Genomic DNA, 17,112 nt, shown 5'->3' on the forward strand with positions numbered 1-17,112 from the left:
TTGGTGGTGTCCATATCTTTTTGTCGTGGAGTGTACTGGAGTGGTCAGCTGTCGACCGACTCGTGATCGAGATCAATTGGCTACAACTCTTTACTTAGTATGGGCTAATCATGAAAATGGTAATTTGATTCAGCAAAATCAACTCATTCTTGGTGTGAGAAGTAAGCCAGGGTCCGCATCATCACCTTGCTAGCAGCATGCGCCTTTAAACGGAGAGAAACCTCTAGCAGGCCTTGCCTTCCGAACCATCGACAGGGATGTACCAGCAGTGCTTGGTCGCGACACCACCGACCTTCATGTCCTTGATGTTCTCCGTGAAGTTCCAGTTCTTGTCCGCCGTGTGGTACTGCAGCTTGAGCCAGTCCTTGGACGCCGACAGAGACATAAATCCGTACTCGTCACCGGTGTAGGCCCACTCCTTCTTGACGTACTTGGCCGCGAAGTCAGGGATCGTGCTCGCGAACTCCTTCTTCATACCGCCGCCAGCTCCGGTCTCCACGAAGTGCATCTTGAGCGTGTCCGAGTAGTCGTGCTTCTCGCCGTGGGTGTGGCCGTAGACGAAGGCCTGGATGCCCGTGCCACGGAGCGCGTCGAACCAGCGGTTCATGCCGTCCACGTGGTAGTGCTGGACCGGGGAGAAGTGACTACTGACAATCTTAAACGTCGCCTTGGACGCCTTGGCCTTGGCCGCAAGCTGCTTGCGAGAATCCTCGGCCCACTCCGAGAACTTGGCCATGCACGTGTCATACATGGCGGTATCGCCTCCGCAGCAGTACTTGTCACCTCGGGCGATGCTGCCACAGCCACCGTTATCGTTGCCCGCGTAGCCGTAGCACTGGCAGCAGACGCCGTGGGCGCCAGCGATATCGGCGTCGTTCATGTCAACGTTGAAAATGTCGATGCTCACACCAGTGGCGCGGTCCTCGATGCGGTGAACGTAGAAGCGGTTGTCCATGTGCCAGCGGTTGTTGTTGGGGCTCTTGTACGACGACTGGTACCGGAGCTTGTTGTCCAGACCCTGGAGCATTTCCTGCGTGCTGTTGCACCTGACGAGCTGCTCGCCGACGTTGCAGACGTAGTTGGCGCCACCGTAGTCGTGGTTGCCCATGACGTTCACCCAGGGGACGTTCTTGATGTTGGCTCCATTGTACTTGGACTCGTACGACGTCTGGAAGCGTGCGACTTGCCCCTCCATACTGTCGATACCCGTCCAGTAAAAGCTGTCGCCGAGACCGCAGACCACCTTGGGCTTCATGACCGCAGCCTGCTGGTCCATCAACATACCCACGATCTCCTGGGCGTGGAGGTCGAAGTTGTTGAACGTGCCTCCGCAACACGAACCCCTGTCCGTAGTGGACCCCCAGTCACCGATGGCGAAGGCCGACACGGAGTACTTGGCCGTCGCAGGGTTTGGCACCGCCACTGCGTTGTTGGTAGCGCCCACGATGGTTAGCAGCACAGCAGCGGTGGTTAACGCCTTGAAACTCAGCATAGTTCTAGAATGCTTGGTGCTTCTGGGTTGTGCTCGTCAAGGCAAAATGAAGAATGATGAGATTGGCTAGCGGTGTCAACGCGGACCGTGAGTCAATTATTTGTAGCTGGTGGCTGGCGGCGGCCAAGGGATACTGCACCATGTACACCGCGAGAGACAAGGGCATATGTTGCAACGAAGAAACGTCGGTCCCCATCGAGAACTTGATCCGTAGCCTGGATGTATTCTGCGGTTTGTTGCGGGATTTGACCGGATTAATTCGCCACATGAACGAACTAAAAACAGTCAGCCCTTGAAGAGCTACGGTACTTGCAGTTCACCAAACTTCCAGAGGAAATATGACAACCTGGATGTTTGTTGCCGTATTGGTACTCATACTCATGCAGCTGTGCCTAGACACTAAACTGAAATTCACACCACTTCCATATTTACAGTGCATACAATCAATTGGCACCTCTCATGATTTCGTGAGGGCAACGCGTTGGGTACACGCGAATCCAGCGGTCAATACGCCTTAAGCCATGGCAGCCCCGAAGCAAAGATGCAGAAAGCAAGACTTCGGTTTCGGAAATGGATTGCTACCAGATCTGGTATGTACAGCACATACGTACCTGCATGTTAACATTAACATTAATGTGTCACAGCCATCATGGGACATACGGGGGATGCGCCTGCATTCGATTACGCTTGATGCGTAGACACAAGAGCAATCGGTCGATGCTCAAAAGGGCCATTGACCGAACGAGCTTGCATCTATAATACAGTCGTGCACCTCTAATTCGGCACCTGTAATACGACAGGAAAGGCAAACATTGACGAAAACAGCGTCAACTCTGGTGCGACCTAGTACAAGCCGTTGAGCTGTTCGATAGCTGAGTGGAATCATTGGGTTCAGCTTTTTTAATGTTATCCCGATTTCCAATGATAAGTACCAATACTGTGGTAAGCTTACTTCAACCCTGGGATCACGTTGGTTTGATGTAACCCTGTCGCCGGATCGATCGAGTGGCATATGGTGACCCCATCCAGTTCTTGCAATCGCAATTTTCGTGCGCAATAAATTTAAGATCCGATGACCTGGTGCTGTACATCTAGGAGGATCCAATCCATGATAGCGCTATGCTGCTGTGGTACTACACTCCACGACAAAAAGATATGGACACCACCAAAAGTGGCTGTAACTTCGTCATTTTTTATCGTTTTAAGGTGCGGTTTGGACTAGAGTTGCAGAACACGCTGAAAAAGATCTGCACGCTGCTAACACGCGCGCTTTTGCGCTTCTTCAGGTAGCTCACATACAAATCACTGGTTCTGCCCAGGTGACAAAACTTATGGACAGCTAATCCCCATACAAAATGCTATATTAACCAAAACCCCTTACAAATGATACGACTTGGACTTTGTATGGGGCGACAATGGAACCAGCCTCACGGCGATACTCGTGACGTTAGTCACATATCTGATGGTATTATCGTGTACTAGAAGGTGTGTTTAGTAACCGGTAATAAATTCATCGACCATCGCACAAAAATGAGCAAGTAGTAAGCAATTGAAATTTCGAGTGGTGGCTACCATGTATTATCTGATGATTTGCGAGGCACGTTCAGTTGCATCCTAGTTAGTGCCAATTTGTAGCTCTGTATGCTGCTATCTGCTGGATATACGATTGTCTTCTTCATTCTAAACTGTTGGTCGATGATATATGGCTCAGTACTAAGGTAGAGTTGAGAAATCATGGGTTCCTTTGTCGCCCCATACAAAGTCCAAGTCGTGTCATTTGTAAGGGGTTTTGGTTAATATAGCATTTTGTATGGGGATTAGCTGTCCATAAGTTTTGTCACCTGGGCAGAACCAGTGATTTGTATGTGAGCTACCTGAAGAAGCGCAAAAGCGCGCGTGTTAGCAGCGTGCAGATCTTTTTCAGCGTGTTCTGCAACTCTAGTCCAAACCGCACCTTAAAACGATAAAAAAATGACGAAGTTACAGCCACTTTTGGTGGTGTCCATATCTTTTTGTCGTGGAGTGTACGCTGTACTGTGATGGGCTACAGGCTGTAGCTCACCACTAGATCGAGATGCAGGCACCTTCCAAAGTCGGCGAGTTCTGGTGCTGTCGCTAACACAAACGAACCTGCATAGAGCATGATTGCGCGCATAATGCATTGTGCCATTTTCTGCAGAAAAAAAGAAGAATGACGACGAGCTCTTCATCTATATGTACGCTCAACACGGCCTGTAGACATCGTCCGGCTGTCAATTGCAACTGTACAGCATGGAGTTGAATCGTTTTTCTTTTCGGAAAAGATAGCGCCCATGTTTTCGGTTGGAGGGGGTGAAATTGACTCAAATATATCGGGAGTGTCTGAGCAAAATGGACACCAGTGACATATGAGAGGCACGAAGAGCCTGCAAACTTCATCCCAGTGCCGTGGCTGGCCATGGTATTCCCTGCTCAACGCTGGGTTGGTCTTCTGAGTGTTCTTAGCGCCCGCAGAGCGACGTTTGGCAGCTTAAGGTCACCTTAGCCCATGGGCTTTGCAGCATGTTTGCCGGCCATGACACCCGTCCCACAAGCCGAACATGTTTGGCCATGCTTGAACATGTTTGACCATGTTTGGAATTTCTTACTTGTTTTCAGTATGTTGACTACCCTAACCCGTTTAGAAAACATGGGCTGTATCAACGGCCTTTTCTTTTTTGCTATCCGATCTGTCAATTGGGGACGAAGTCCCCCCCCCTTACATTGATGCACTCACTGTTACTTAGCTTTTTCAAGGGTCCATACCCGCATTTACTTACCTGATATCAGTTTAGAAGGAACGGGTTAGGGCTGACATTCTGATTGAGTCGCCCAGGGCAATTTTTGACCAAAAAATCCTGTGTTTACTGACAATTCTGAAATTGTGACATTGATAGGATTTGAGCTCTCACTGCATAAAAATTCGTATTTTAGTGACCATATGTCATTAGATCGGAGGTACACGATTTAGAGGGCCCTATCCAAACAGAGAAATGCTGATCTGGCTCAGCAACAGGACGACGGGTGCGAGTCGAATGGGTCGGGCACGGTCGCCGCCGTGAGTAGCGAGACACGAACGGTTGAGGAGGATTAGACGGACAAGCAGAAGCAGCTAAGCACGGTTCAATATGCAAAGCGTTCTGACTTGTTAGACCCAAAGCAAATTCGCGACTGTACTGACTAAACTGGCACGGAGCGCTCGCTCCGCTCTCTCTCGCTAAGTCCGCCGCCGGCACCCTCGCCGACTTCAACCGCTCCATCTCGTCCTTGGCTACACTTCACCCCTTCGTCCTTGGCTCGCATCGCACGCTTGGCCCGAGCCACGCCGACCGCCGTGACATCCGTCCTGCTCCACACGTCGGCGCGCGTTCGGCGCATGCGCCACAGCTTCCACGGCGGCTGGGCACGCCGCGGGGCCACCCGTTCGCCTGGTCGTACCGAATGAGATCTGACACAGCAGCACCCAGTTGCGATGACTGCTCGTCCCGCCCCCGTTCGCTCATTTGTTCAATCCCATGAAGGTCGCATATGGGACGAGGCGCCGGGGCCAACGGTCCCAACCGTTCACAACACGGTCGGCCACCGTTCCTACTCGGGACGGAGTGCGGTCAGCTCTAGAAGCGAAAGTGAGCAGTTGCGAGGAGTGTGGCCGCAGCAAACCCGCGCGGGGTGCCCAGGGCTGCGTGGTAGGTATTTGCGTAGGCGGGCCCAGTGACGAGCATTCCAGCGAACGGACCCGTCGCTGCAACTGGGGCTTAGTTTTCTATTGCGGGGGTCTGGGGGTGCAACCCCCAGCATGAAAAGCTCGCAATGCACTTCTTACATGCAATTATGACCTCTTAATGCATTTCTATGATAAAAGTGTTCCTAATTGAAGATGCGATGTCAGCTGCACTGATCTGCACGAGATGTCTTAGACCCCATTAATTAACAGATTTTATGAGATCCATTGGAAGAGCGGGGACATCGGCCCCCTCAGCAACTCAACGGAGCAACGCAACTGAGATGCTCCCTATTAATAATGATAGTGGAATTTGTGCCTTCAAAAACTAATCTGGATTAGAACATTCTGAATCAGACTGTCCAAATTTAAAATAGTTTATTAAAGTGTGTATCTTTCAAATTACAGGTTTAATCTAGATTTGACACGTGTTTATGTGTCACGGATTTGCAACTAAGGTAGCGAACTAGGACAAAAAGTACACAGTAAATAGAAAAAAGTAAGTATTATTGTAATTCTTGCGTTTCGCTTTGAAAAAAAATCGATGCGAGTCGGCATCCTTTTACTATCTCCCGCGAAGCAGAAGAGCAAGAGTTTCTCCTGTCTGCCCTGCGACAAAGCTTCGCCTAAAATGGGTTTACTGTACGGTTCACGCAAGTTTTGCCCTGCTGGCTCCATGAACGGCATATCGGATGACTGCTTGAAGAATCACACGGCGCTATACTGTAAACTGTTCAAGGCGGACACCTCGGTCTTCGCCATTGATGCCAACTCCCTGGTCACAGCTTGAATATTGTACATCGCATCGCACCTGGTGAGGGCTCGACGGGCCCACGGATTTGTATTTGAGAAAGTTTCTACATAGCCATAGTATTTTGTACTGTTTGAAAAGAGAAGCGTCCCCTTCCTCCGAGTAAAGGACGATAACAACCTCAGATTTGTACAACAGCAACCACACCAAATGGGCACGAGCAACCATAGCACGATCGACGATTGGGAAATGGACAGGTCGGTAGCTACATGCAGAGCGACTCGCTCTGGGAAATGGACTGGTCAAAAGCTAGAGCGACTCGCTCTGAGCGAGACAACTGAGAGCATGCGCGCAGGTACATGTAACACCTGCGCAAGAAATGTAATTAGGATGCCACGGTACTTATATTTATAGGATTTTACTCTTCTTATTTGCTACGTTGGCCGCGCGGATAATACGCTGGTGTAGAAGCGCACGGTAGTTCTCGACATTGAATTTGTCGGAGCACAACTTATCCATTGATCCACGTAGCGTATGCGGGCGATCTTTCATGATCGCTGTAGATATCTTTTCGATGAAGTAGAGCAGATAAATTCCACAATCAACAGAGTTTTGCTGCTGAGGCTTGGTAGGGCAGGCGTGAAAACTCCATTTAGCCGACCCCACCGAAGCTGTTTCTGGGACCCGCTCTTTCGCCAACCACCACTGCATCAAGGAAAACACGTTTGCCGTGTCGTGCGCTTCTGTAACAGAATTAACGTGATACAGCCGAATGACGCCCCCCTGCAGGGGATTCTCAACCACAAGAAAGCTCCAGTGACTATTACCGTTGACTGGAAGAATAACAAACCGGTACGACACCCAGTCAAATTTCCCTATGTGACCAGCGAGGCGCTCGTCCCTTGCAGCTTTCTCCTTCGTTCTTTTCACGGCTTGCATCGTTCGGAAAAGAAACCATGCACAAAATAATCAACGGCGGACTCTGTCAAAGTCTGATGCGGCATTAGGCTGTCCAGGCCCTCGCGATAGATCCAACTCGTATCATCACCACGCGTCCACTCCAATATTGGCTTCTGCTTCCGCGACCTGGTAGGAGACTGCCTCCGAGGCAATGAAGTCTTCTTAGCAGCTGTAGGCACCTCATACTCGCTCTCTTCGGACTCGTTACAATCCATACTCTCGCTACTGCTATCGCTTTCATCCGATCCAGCGCTATCGTAGCTGTCTTCATCGCTGTCTTCATCTCCACAGCCATCGAAGGGTACAGCGCCGTCACCGGGGGTTACACTATTATCTTGCTTGTGCTCACTGTCCTCACCAGGGGTTACGCCGCCATCACGAGGGGTTACTCTATCATCAGTAGCGGTTACTCCATCATTTTGACCGCGCTCACTGTCGACACCAGGGGTTACGCCGCCAGCACCTCCATTCTCCTCGTGCTCACTGTCATCGCCACGGGTTACACCGCCGTCAGTAGAGGGTACACCGCCATCGTCAGGGGGGACACGTGCTGCGTAGCGCTGTATAAACCGTTTTACCCATGCTACTTGGGACTTTGGAATATCAAAATCCGAGTTGAACTCTTCCAGGCTCCGGCAATAAAACATCACATCGTCAAACGTCCAGTTGTCCTCCATAAGCTCATCAAGGTATTCGATTACTCTACATTCGTACGGCTTCATCTTGTGTTTTCGTCCTCCGCCTTCGTTGCGCTTGCGATCTGAGCCAACCTCTTTGTCACAAACATCCCAGTAGCGCTTCACCCAGCCTCTCAAAGTCGATTCCTCAAGCTCTACAGCGGCTTCTTCTAAAGTCCAATCTGGGTTATCTACTTTCCAGCGCCTAAGATGCGCAAGCTTCTCCTTCTCAGTGCGATTCACACACACACGCCTCTTCATTCGGAAAAGGGGGGAAGGGAGGGGGAATTCTCGAATGATAGTCAGCCGTATATGGTCAATCATTTTAGGTATCAGATTTAATCAGATCAAGAGTAAATATCAAATTAACTGGCGCGAGTTATTCTGAATCCAGCATTTCAGATTAACTGGCGCGAGTCATTCTGAATCCAGCACTTTGAGGTTAGTATGAAGTACTTCGGGGTTAGTATGAAGTAGTGCGTAACCGACCTACAGCAGGCCAGGGGGCTGTATGAGGTTCGAACTGCAGTGCTTACATTCCTTAAGCCCGCATTTGTGGCGATACGCTTATACTTGAGCAGTGGTCGTGAACTTATCCGGTTAACACGAACGCCTACTCAGCCAAGTTGCCTTTCCGTCCATTGTAGCTAGTAGGGGGTTGCTTGTACAGGATGACAGCAGCGAGGCCCAAGATTTATGGACGCCTGAACAGGACAAGCGCGAAGCGACAAGTGCCGAGCACGAACTAAGTCAAGGGATGATCCAAACTACACATGTGGGCTTTATATAACTCAATGGAAACCTCCATTTTTATATATGGAGAGTAGCACATAGTGACCATGTTGCGTTGGCGGCACCAAGTGCTAATAGTTAGCAAGTGATTCCAAGCCGATGAATTCTAAATTATTAACACGGAAAACGCTGTTGAGAAATCAAGATAGATTCCGGGAGAGCTCGAAAGTGGTTTCGTTACGCGAGCCTGATTGTTCTACTCACAAAACCAGAAACACCTACAGAGTGGCATTCGAATACATACTATGTGATTCATCAATTATATCGCTTTGTGACGTAGATGTTTGTAGATCTTGCGATATAAGCAAGGTCCAGGAAACAACTACATGGTATCGGTGGCAACAACCAGCGTCCATTTCAACATTACCGACCTTTCGAGAAGTACTTCAGTCGTAAAATATGTAATATTCCTATAGACACGCAGGTAGCCTCTTGCCGGGAACTAATCTAACAAAAATTGCATGTCGAGGGCCGCCGTGGCCAGGGGGGACGGCCAATTTGGCGTCTGATGGGGACGGGCTCGGTTGAAGGTGGCAAATTCTCAGATGTGGTTGACGTAGACCATACATATAACGGGGTTACACGCACAAGTAGCTACAGTCACTTGTTACTCTAGCAGATGCGATGTCTGTTAGAGGTTTGAACACTTCCACGACCTTGGTGTAAGGTACACCAATAGCTACTTACATTTACGACCACCACGACAGGTGGTCCATAGAGATTTAGGATTCCTATTGGCTGAGAGCAGCATCTTTTAGCCAATGAGCGACATGCATAGCATTGGAATTCTGCCAACCAGCCGTTGGCAGATTCCTATCTTAGAATATTACATTTAGAGGAAGTCAGAAACATAAAACAAAAATAGCAGTTCTCATCTTTTACCAAAACCCGCTACTTGGAGTCTTTATCTTGTTTAAAGTATACTCGTGGGTCTCGAATATACTTAACTCAAGTAAAAGAAACCTACGCTTCCTCATACACGTGCGCATACGTGTAAGCCGTAGTAGTGAGCCAAGGTAGGCCCCCTACAATACATATGGCCCAGAACTGGTAAATGTTTCTTGCCAAGTCACCAAACCAGTCTGAAATGAATATGGGGGAGCTGCAGGACTTGGCTGTGCAATCGGCGGGTAGAGAGGCTGGAAATGGTGTGGATCGAGCTGGAAAGCCACCGGGTCTGGTAAAGTCGCCGTGTAACCAGTTGGTCTGTAGGCATATGCTGTGTATCTGGGGTGATCTTGCGGACAAAGGTTGAAACCAGGCGCGAAGCCAATATCGAACCCGACTTCTGCCCCGACTACACCAAGACTTTGAGCTGGGAAGTTATGCGCATGTCTCCTGAGATCGGACCCGGTGTGATTGCCAAGCAGCGACACTTCGTTAGCTGCCAGCAGTAAACCGGTAGCTGAATCATCTACATGCACTGTAGCCGCACTGCTTACTTGTGGACGCTTCTGGCGCACACGCCTATCCTTGAATCTTAAATTGGATCCATTAACTCCAGGCACGCTGAGTCCGTAAGCCGCACGTCCACAGATTATGTGGACACAAGACAGGAACTTCTTATAGAAAAGACACGAGCACTCAAACGTACTCAGGTGCACCGCCCACCCGCCTCGTGGCATGCCAACGTGGTGCGCGCGGTGTACAGACCATTTCACAGCTTCCCGATAGAACTTGGCAGCGGTAGCCTTTTCTGCATCTGTTAAACACTCTGGTGATATGATGACAGGTGTTTTGGCGTTGCTGGGGGCCTCCAACTCGTCAAGATCTGACAGTTCGGGGAGGTCTTCCAAATGATCACCGCAATGATATAGCACGCGAACAACCGACTTCTCGGTCGTAGCGTAAACGACGACTCGGTTGGTCGACACTAACGTTCGGGCCAGCTGCTTTGCAACTTGAGGCGGGGCGTTTGGTCCAGATGCCATGGGAGGTGGTACACACAGCGAATAATCTTCTGCAATCGTCAGTAGCTTCATCAACAAACGGCGCGTATCCGCTGCCTTCCGCTGCGTATAGCGCTTGATGCTGGCATTGAACACTTCACATGATTTGTTGGTTGTAGCGCACCCCCCTGGAGAGTGATAAATCTGCCATCTCCAGAAGCGGCTATGAATCCATTGTGCCGCGAAATATGCCAAAAAGACGTGCAGCCTTCTATCGCATTGCCACTCTTGAGATACACGCCCCCACACCTCCCAAAATTCGGTTTGGTTGAGTGTGTAGTGCATGTCAAGAATACCACGATACACCATAGCTCGCACAGAATCTGGTAAGTGTCGCACTCGCTTGCGTACATTGTACATCACGTGGAAGAAACACATTAGGTACGGACAGGTTGCACATTCTGCAACATCCCGCAGTCCGTTCAATTGGGCCTCTTCGGCGCCGCCCATTATCACGTCAACTCGAAGTGGTCTTTTCATGTGGGTCCTGAAATTTCGTGCGAAAGCTCCAATCGATTCGTAATATTCGCGTCGAGTCCTTTGGCTAACAATGAAAAGCGCGGCTAGGTGATAGCTTCGGTGGCAGTCGGTGAAACCACACGTAACAACAGGGTAACCGATGTCGCTCAGCTTGAAAGTAGCATCCAAGTGAAAAGTGAGAAATTCTTCGCGATCCTGTAGCGAGCTGATGTTTTGCGTTAGCTTCAAGCTCGTGATTCCAAGTATCAACGGTTCACCATCTTCCCCGTTCCTGACAAAAGGGAAGCCGTGCTCATCTTCACGATTTCCAAACACAAACGCGGTGTCGGGATCCACTCCAGCAACGAAGGCCTTCGCCTTCACTAACTCCTTCGTCCTGACAATAGAGTTCTTAGACCCCTGCAGCCATCGATTGTGCTTGACACTACGCAGAACTTGAGGGCACGTCGGAAACCCAAGCACTGGAGTCGGTATTTCAGGTGCACGAAGCATGTTGCTCCAGATTAAGCGTGGTGGTACCGCGTTTTCGTCCATTCGCTGGATGTAGTCGCGCATTTCACGTGTCACCTTGGCGCGAGGAGGTAACGAACACGCTATGTTTCCACGCGCGTGTGGCTGACCATTTGTGTACGCAATCCACCGCTTCGAAGTCGGGCACTCATGCCCTTTCCAGAGCGTTGCACATTTAACATTTCCTTTGCAGTCTGGACTCTGACAGTGAAGGCGCCGCTCAGCCATCCAGTGGTCCCCGGGGCAAATCATACACCAGCGCGTCATCACCCAAAATATGGCAGAACAGCAAAATCGCTCCCAGCGAAACTTGACGAACGCATCTTCGCCTTAGAACTCGGCTAACTTCGACCAGGTGTGGTTTGGAGACATCTGAGGTGGGGACAGCTGCAGCTAGGTTCTCCGCAAACTCTCGAAAGGTACTGGCTTGTTGAGTTGTGTGGGGAGCTGTTGGCCGACAGCAATCTCGTGTAGATTACACCAAGGTTGTGTATTTTGAATATTTGAAAGTCTGAGCGTCAGATTAACTCGCGCGAGTTATTGTGAATCAAGAAATTCAGATTAACTTGCGCGAGTTATTGTGAATCAAGAAATTCAGATTAACTTGCGCGAGTTATTGTGAATCAAGGAATTCAGATTAACTCGCACGAGTTATTGTGAATCAAGGGGTGTAAGCTGCGCCACCTACACGTTAGCGCTGGTCATCGCCGCGGTCAACGCTTTGTATGGTTGCCGTGCTTTGGAATACTGTACCGGTAACAGCTCTGGCAATGAGGCAGAACAACAGATCAGGCTTGGGAACTGACAATCTGGCTACCGGTACCGGTACCGGTACGATGCTTGAGAAAGTACAGTTAGAAAGTGCAGGTTGCTAGTGACCGGAAAAGTGGTTGTTGACGATCACTTTCCAGCTGTTGTGGTTGTTCTCGTCTTTTTTAGGTTGCCATGTCCCAAAGAAGGTTGTTTGTGGTCCAAAGTTGGCACACTAGCGAGTCGCCAGTGGCGACCCGGACTCCCTTCCTCCCTCAAATATTGCGGTGCGGGGCAAGTTCTGCATCGATCGAACGTGCTCGTCTCAGTGTATGACCGACAGCACCTGGCTCAAAAAATGATTTCTGGGTGACTGGCACTCAAACTCCATGGTTTATCCACGTACTGGTACACATGTACGTACATTTACTGGTTGCGTCTGACGAACCAGGGCACCGAGATGGCTTACAGGTCCGAACCAGTTAAAAGGGGTGTCTCTGCGTCCGTCACCACTATTGGTTGTTCAGGCAGCGGGCGGCCGCGTCTGACGGGTTGCCGCTGTGGCTGGGGCTTCAACCGGGCGAAATACCAGCGCACCTAGACTTCCAGCGAGTGCATGAACGGCTCTGTAACGGCGAGGACTGCCGAGGACTGGTTGCGTCTGACGAACCAAGCAAAGGAGCAGGGGATTGACGCAGGGAACGACGAGAAGGCTGGCGACAAGAACGACTAGAACAGTGGCGAAGAGAACGCCGAGATGAGATGGAGTAGGTGCTAGGATGTGGACGATTCTGCGGATCCTAGTTTGCATATTGTTTTTCCTTTTTTGTGGGGCCTTTTGGCTCCTTGGGCTGCTACCGCGGGAGATCCCCGTGTGCGGAGCTGCTGTCGTACGCGGCTCCGGGCGTAGCTAGTCGCCATAACCGCTTATTTCATTTCATTTCATGGTACACATGTACGTACTTCTCGTGCCTTCATTTCGCATTCGACGCAACAGAACACACTTGGGGCGTACAGATTTCACTTGCTAGCATGTTCAACGGCGGGGAGCGGATCAGCGCTGCGGTGCTCTTCGCAACGGTGGGCGTTTCGAGCCCAGGGAGTGTGTCATCGGATCCGGCGTCTGCCAAATATTCCGTGTCGGCTTTCACTATCGGCGACTGGGGCACAACAACGGATCCGGGCTCGTGCCGCTCGAGCACGTTCAGCAACTACGACCTCAATGCTGAGGCTATTGTGGGGGGCTTTGATGAACACCCAAGCCGGAAACGCGGATGTTAAGCCAAACGTCATCATCCGCACTACGGAGATGCTCCAAGCGCTCGACAACAAGCTCAACTGGCAAGCGAGTGACACGAGCCCCAACGACGACCGCTGGATTCTAAAGGATTATTTCTACGTTCACACCATCGAAGACGCGGAGTCGGGCGTGAGTATTGATATCTTTAATGTCGATGGTAACGATGCCGATGTCCACGGTGCCGCTGTTACCTGCTGTCAGTGCTACGGCTACGCGTCGAGCAACGACAATAGCGGATGCAACGACGTTGTCCGAGTAGATAGGTACTGCTGTGGCGGTTATACGGGTCTCTATTATGCTTGTCTTGTCAAATTCGAGCAATGGGGCAACGATTCGCGTGCCCAACTGAAGGACAAGGTGGCGGCGTCGAACGCGACATGGAAGCTCATTAATAACCATTATAGTCCGTACGAGATCCTGGTACGGTTTGGGGTGACGCCCTCCCGGGGAGCGGCGCCGCGGCATCGTTCTCGGGGGCGCTAATGCGGCTCCGCCGCGGGCGCCCTCAGTTCTTAGACGGACAAGGATGTGAGGCTAGTGTCTCTGGGCTGAGAACTCGACGCGGGTACGACTCGCGGCGGCGGTAGCGGACAAACCAAGCGCGCTCAGTGCTCAGCCACCGACTTCCTGTGCGTTGATGACTACGGCATCGCCCAGGAAGCTGATTCGGCGGCGAGGCGCGAGCGCCCGCGAGGGGGGGGGGCTGTTGCAGCCGTCAACCGTCAAGGGAAGGTGCTCAAGGGGATCAGTATAAGGCGCAGGAACAACACAAGACCGAAGAACAAGGGCGTGCTGGCTGAGACTGCGTGGTTTGTTGCGGCCACGACAGCAGTTGCCGGGGAAAGGAGTTGTGACCCAAGTACCTAGCTGAACCAAGACTACAAGACCGATACGGGCGACGGAAGCAGCGGACATGCCGCCACCAAGGCCTAGCGCGTCTCCGCGAAGGGGGAGCCATTCATTGCCGACGTATGCTGATCGTGCCGGAGAAGACAGTAGGAACTCAATTAGTGGCCGCCCACTATTGGAGTTAGTGGTGTGGACCACGCTTGGAGAGTGTAGATCACTTTTTCCCTAAAGCGTAAGGCGCACCAACGTTTACAAGTACAAGTAGAAAGTCCGTACGAGCACTACAGCGAAGTCGATATGAACAAGTGGTTCGACGCGTTACAGGGATCCGGCATCCAAGTTTGCATATACGACCATACGCACGGTGAGAAGCACGACTACGCGGCGTCGCATTTCGTGGAGAACGGGGCGGGTGGCGGCATCAAAAAGGAAGCGGCCAGCGAGATTCCGTCATATGCTACCGCGTACGTGAAGAGAGAGTGACGAGTACGGCTTCTTCTCGTTGGAGGCGTCTAATGTCACGTCGTAGGCTTTCCTCTCTTGAAAGCGGAATGAAAAGTGTATTTAGTTTGGCTTAGTTCGGGATTTCCTTCTTTGTTGCTGCTCTTTTGCAGCCAGTCATTCTAAGAGTAAACCTAGCGTCATCTTAACCTGAACTAAAGTAAACACAGAGTAATTCTTCTAGGTGTCATCAACGGAGTTGTACTCCGTTACACGACCCCACTTTAAAAACACGCTTACCCCTTGACCGAAGGGCAGTTGGAAGCGATATGCCCAACTTGCTTGCAACGATGACACGTCGCGGTTTCCATCCACTTGGCCGTGGTTGCTGGCGTGCTTCCTCCAGTGACCCCATGATCAAAGCGCAACGTGAGCTCGGTGGTCTCTTCCAGCGTAGCGGGGTGATGTTCTCGGAGATGGTGGGACATCTCCGATCGAAGCCCCTGTTGAAAGTAGAACCGCAATTCCATGGGGGTGATGGCCACTTGGCATTGAATCAGGATATCTTAAAAGGCGCTCAGGTAGCCGTGCAGGGAGCCAATTTGCGTGAGTTTGCAGAGTTTCTCGCGCAGCATATACTCATTGTCCGGTGGCAGAAAACGTTTGCGCATAGCACCCTTGAACGTCTCCCAGGTTCGGACAATTTGGGCTCGATCACACTCGGCCACAAACTGCCGATACCAATTCATAGGCGTGGGTGCCAGGTAGCACGACACCATGGTGACGAACGCGGGGCTGTTCTCCACCATGATCGGGTGATAGTCGGCGTAGTATTGTTCGATCATGAAAAACCACAGCTCTAGGTCCTCATTGAGCGTACCGTGGTACTTGGGCGGCTCCGCCTTCCGGGCAGCAGGTGGCTTGCTAGTAATTGCTTCAAGACGCACAGCTTGAGCAGCTATTTGCTCATTCATTCGTGCGTGAAATTGTTCTTGTTGTTGTGCAAAAAACTGCAACATCTCACTAAACATTTGTGGCGCGTTGCTGGCGTCCATATTGGTGCGGCTCGATGGCTTCGTGACTCGATGGTCTGGACTCGGACTCGATGGTCTGGAACTTGGACTCGATGGTATGGAACTTGGACTCGGTAGCTCGATGGCGCCGAGGACTTGACAACGACAAGTGCTACTATGTAACGTCGTAGGCAGGCTTTCCTCTCTTGAAAGCGGAATGAAAAGTGTATTTAGTTTGGCTTAGTTCGGGATTTCCTTCTTTGTTGCTGCTCTTTTGCAGCCAGTCATTCTAAGAGTAAACCTAGCGTCATCTTAACCTGAACTAAAGTAAACACAGAGTAATTCTTCTAGGTGTCATCAACGGAGTTGTACTCCGTTACAGGACCCCACTTTAAAAACACGCTTACCCCTTGACCGAAGGGCAGTTGGAAGCGATATGCCCAACTTGCTTGCAACGATGACACGTCGCGGTTTCCATCCACTTGGCCGTGGTTGCTGGCGTGCTTCCTCCAGTGACCCCATGATCAAAGCGCAACGTGAGCTCGGTGGTCTCTTCCAGCGTAGCGGGGTGATGTTCTCGGAGATGGTGGGACATCTCCGATCGAAGCCCCTGTTGAAAGTAGAACCGCAATTCCATGGGGGTGATGGCCACTTGGCATTGGATCAGGATATCTTAAAAGGCGCTCAGGTAGTCGTGCAGGGAGCCAATTTGCGTGAGTTTGCAGAGTTTCTCGCGCAGCATATACTCATTGTCCGGTGGCAGAAAACGTTTGCGCATAGCACCCTTGAACGTCTCCCAGGTTCGGACAATTTGGGCTCGATCACACTCGGCCACAAACTGCCGATACCAATTCATAGGCGTGGGTGCCAGGTAGCACGACACCATGGTGACGAACGCGGGGCTGTTCTCCACCATGATCGGGTGATAGTCGGCGTAGTATTGTTCGATCATGAAAAACCACAGCTCTAGGTCCTCATTGAGCGTACCGTGGTACTTGGGCGGCTCCGCCTTCCGGGCAGCAGGTGGCTTGCTAGTAATTGCTTCAAGACGCACAGCTTGAGCAGCTATTTGCTCATTCATTCGTGCGTGAAATTGTTCTTGTTGTTGTGCAAAAAACTGCAACATCTCACTAAACATTTGTGGCGCGTTGCTGGCGTCCATATTGGTGCGGCTCGATGGCTTCGTGACTCGATGGTCTGGACTCGGACTCGATGGTCTGGAACTTGGACTCGATGGTATGGAACTTGGACTCGGTAGCTCGATGGCGCCGAGGACTTGACAACGACAAGTGCTACTATGTAACGTCGTAGGCAGGCTTTCCTCTCTAGAAAGCGGAATGAAAAGTGTATTTAGTTTGGCTTAGTTCGGGATTTCCTTCTTTGTTGCTGCTCTTTTGCAGCCAGTCATT

At 51.0% G+C, this 17,112-nt stretch overlaps 8 protein-coding genes across 8 annotated transcripts; 1 reads left to right on the top strand and 7 right to left on the bottom strand.

Annotated features, from left to right (window-relative positions):
* Positions 1–223: 223 nt before the first annotated feature.
* Positions 224–1,492, bottom strand: PHYSODRAFT_475909 (hypothetical protein; the record flags this gene model as incomplete). The annotated part of the gene is made up of 2 exons (XM_009518026.1): positions 224–1,393; positions 1,445–1,492. The coding sequence occupies 2 exons, from the start codon at positions 1,490–1,492 to the stop codon at positions 224–226; spliced, it is 1,218 nt and encodes a 405-aa protein (XP_009516321.1).
* A 4,898-nt stretch (positions 1,493–6,390) lies between these two features.
* Positions 6,391–6,921, bottom strand: PHYSODRAFT_475297 (hypothetical protein; the record flags this gene model as incomplete). Its single annotated transcript, XM_009518027.1, has 2 exons — positions 6,391–6,628; positions 6,686–6,921. 2 exons carry the CDS (start codon positions 6,919–6,921, stop codon positions 6,391–6,393), a joined length of 474 nt encoding a protein of 157 aa, XP_009516322.1.
* On the bottom strand, positions 6,909–7,619 carry PHYSODRAFT_322629 (hypothetical protein; the record flags this gene model as incomplete). Its single annotated transcript, XM_009518028.1, has 1 exon — positions 6,909–7,619. One exon carries the CDS (start codon positions 7,617–7,619, stop codon positions 6,909–6,911), a length of 711 nt encoding a protein of 236 aa, XP_009516323.1.
* Positions 7,620–9,859: 2,240 nt separating this feature from the next.
* Positions 9,860–11,143, bottom strand: PHYSODRAFT_403498 (hypothetical protein; the record flags this gene model as incomplete). Its single annotated transcript, XM_009518029.1, has 2 exons — positions 9,860–10,074; positions 10,216–11,143. Coding segments are annotated over 2 exons (1,143 nt in total), but the record flags the coding sequence as incomplete, so codon positions are not given.
* A 57-nt stretch (positions 11,144–11,200) lies between these two features.
* PHYSODRAFT_412314 (hypothetical protein) lies at positions 11,201–11,644 on the bottom strand (the record flags this gene model as incomplete). Its single annotated transcript, XM_009518030.1, has 1 exon — positions 11,201–11,644. A coding segment is annotated over one exon (444 nt), but the record flags the coding sequence as incomplete, so codon positions are not given.
* Positions 11,645–13,132: 1,488 nt separating this feature from the next.
* PHYSODRAFT_322630 (hypothetical protein) lies at positions 13,133–14,732 on the top strand (the record flags this gene model as incomplete). The annotated part of the gene is made up of 6 exons (XM_009518031.1): positions 13,133–13,336; positions 13,383–13,655; positions 13,719–13,820; positions 13,954–14,029; positions 14,113–14,231; positions 14,574–14,732. 6 exons carry the CDS (start codon positions 13,133–13,135, stop codon positions 14,730–14,732), a joined length of 933 nt encoding a protein of 310 aa, XP_009516326.1.
* Positions 14,733–15,349: 617 nt separating this feature from the next.
* Positions 15,350–15,670, bottom strand: PHYSODRAFT_404039 (hypothetical protein; the record flags this gene model as incomplete). Its single annotated transcript, XM_009518032.1, has 1 exon — positions 15,350–15,670. A coding segment is annotated over one exon (321 nt), but the record flags the coding sequence as incomplete, so codon positions are not given.
* Positions 15,671–16,376: 706 nt separating this feature from the next.
* On the bottom strand, positions 16,377–16,784 carry PHYSODRAFT_322632 (hypothetical protein; the record flags this gene model as incomplete). Its single annotated transcript, XM_009518033.1, has 1 exon — positions 16,377–16,784. One exon carries the CDS (start codon positions 16,782–16,784, stop codon positions 16,377–16,379), a length of 408 nt encoding a protein of 135 aa, XP_009516328.1.
* Between the last annotated feature and the right edge of the window lie 328 nt (positions 16,785–17,112).

Source organism: Phytophthora sojae, assembly GCF_000149755.1.
Source record: "Phytophthora sojae unplaced genomic scaffold PHYSOscaffold_1, whole genome shotgun sequence".
NCBI classification, from domain to species: Eukaryota; Oomycota; class Peronosporomycetes; order Peronosporales; family Peronosporaceae; genus Phytophthora; species Phytophthora sojae.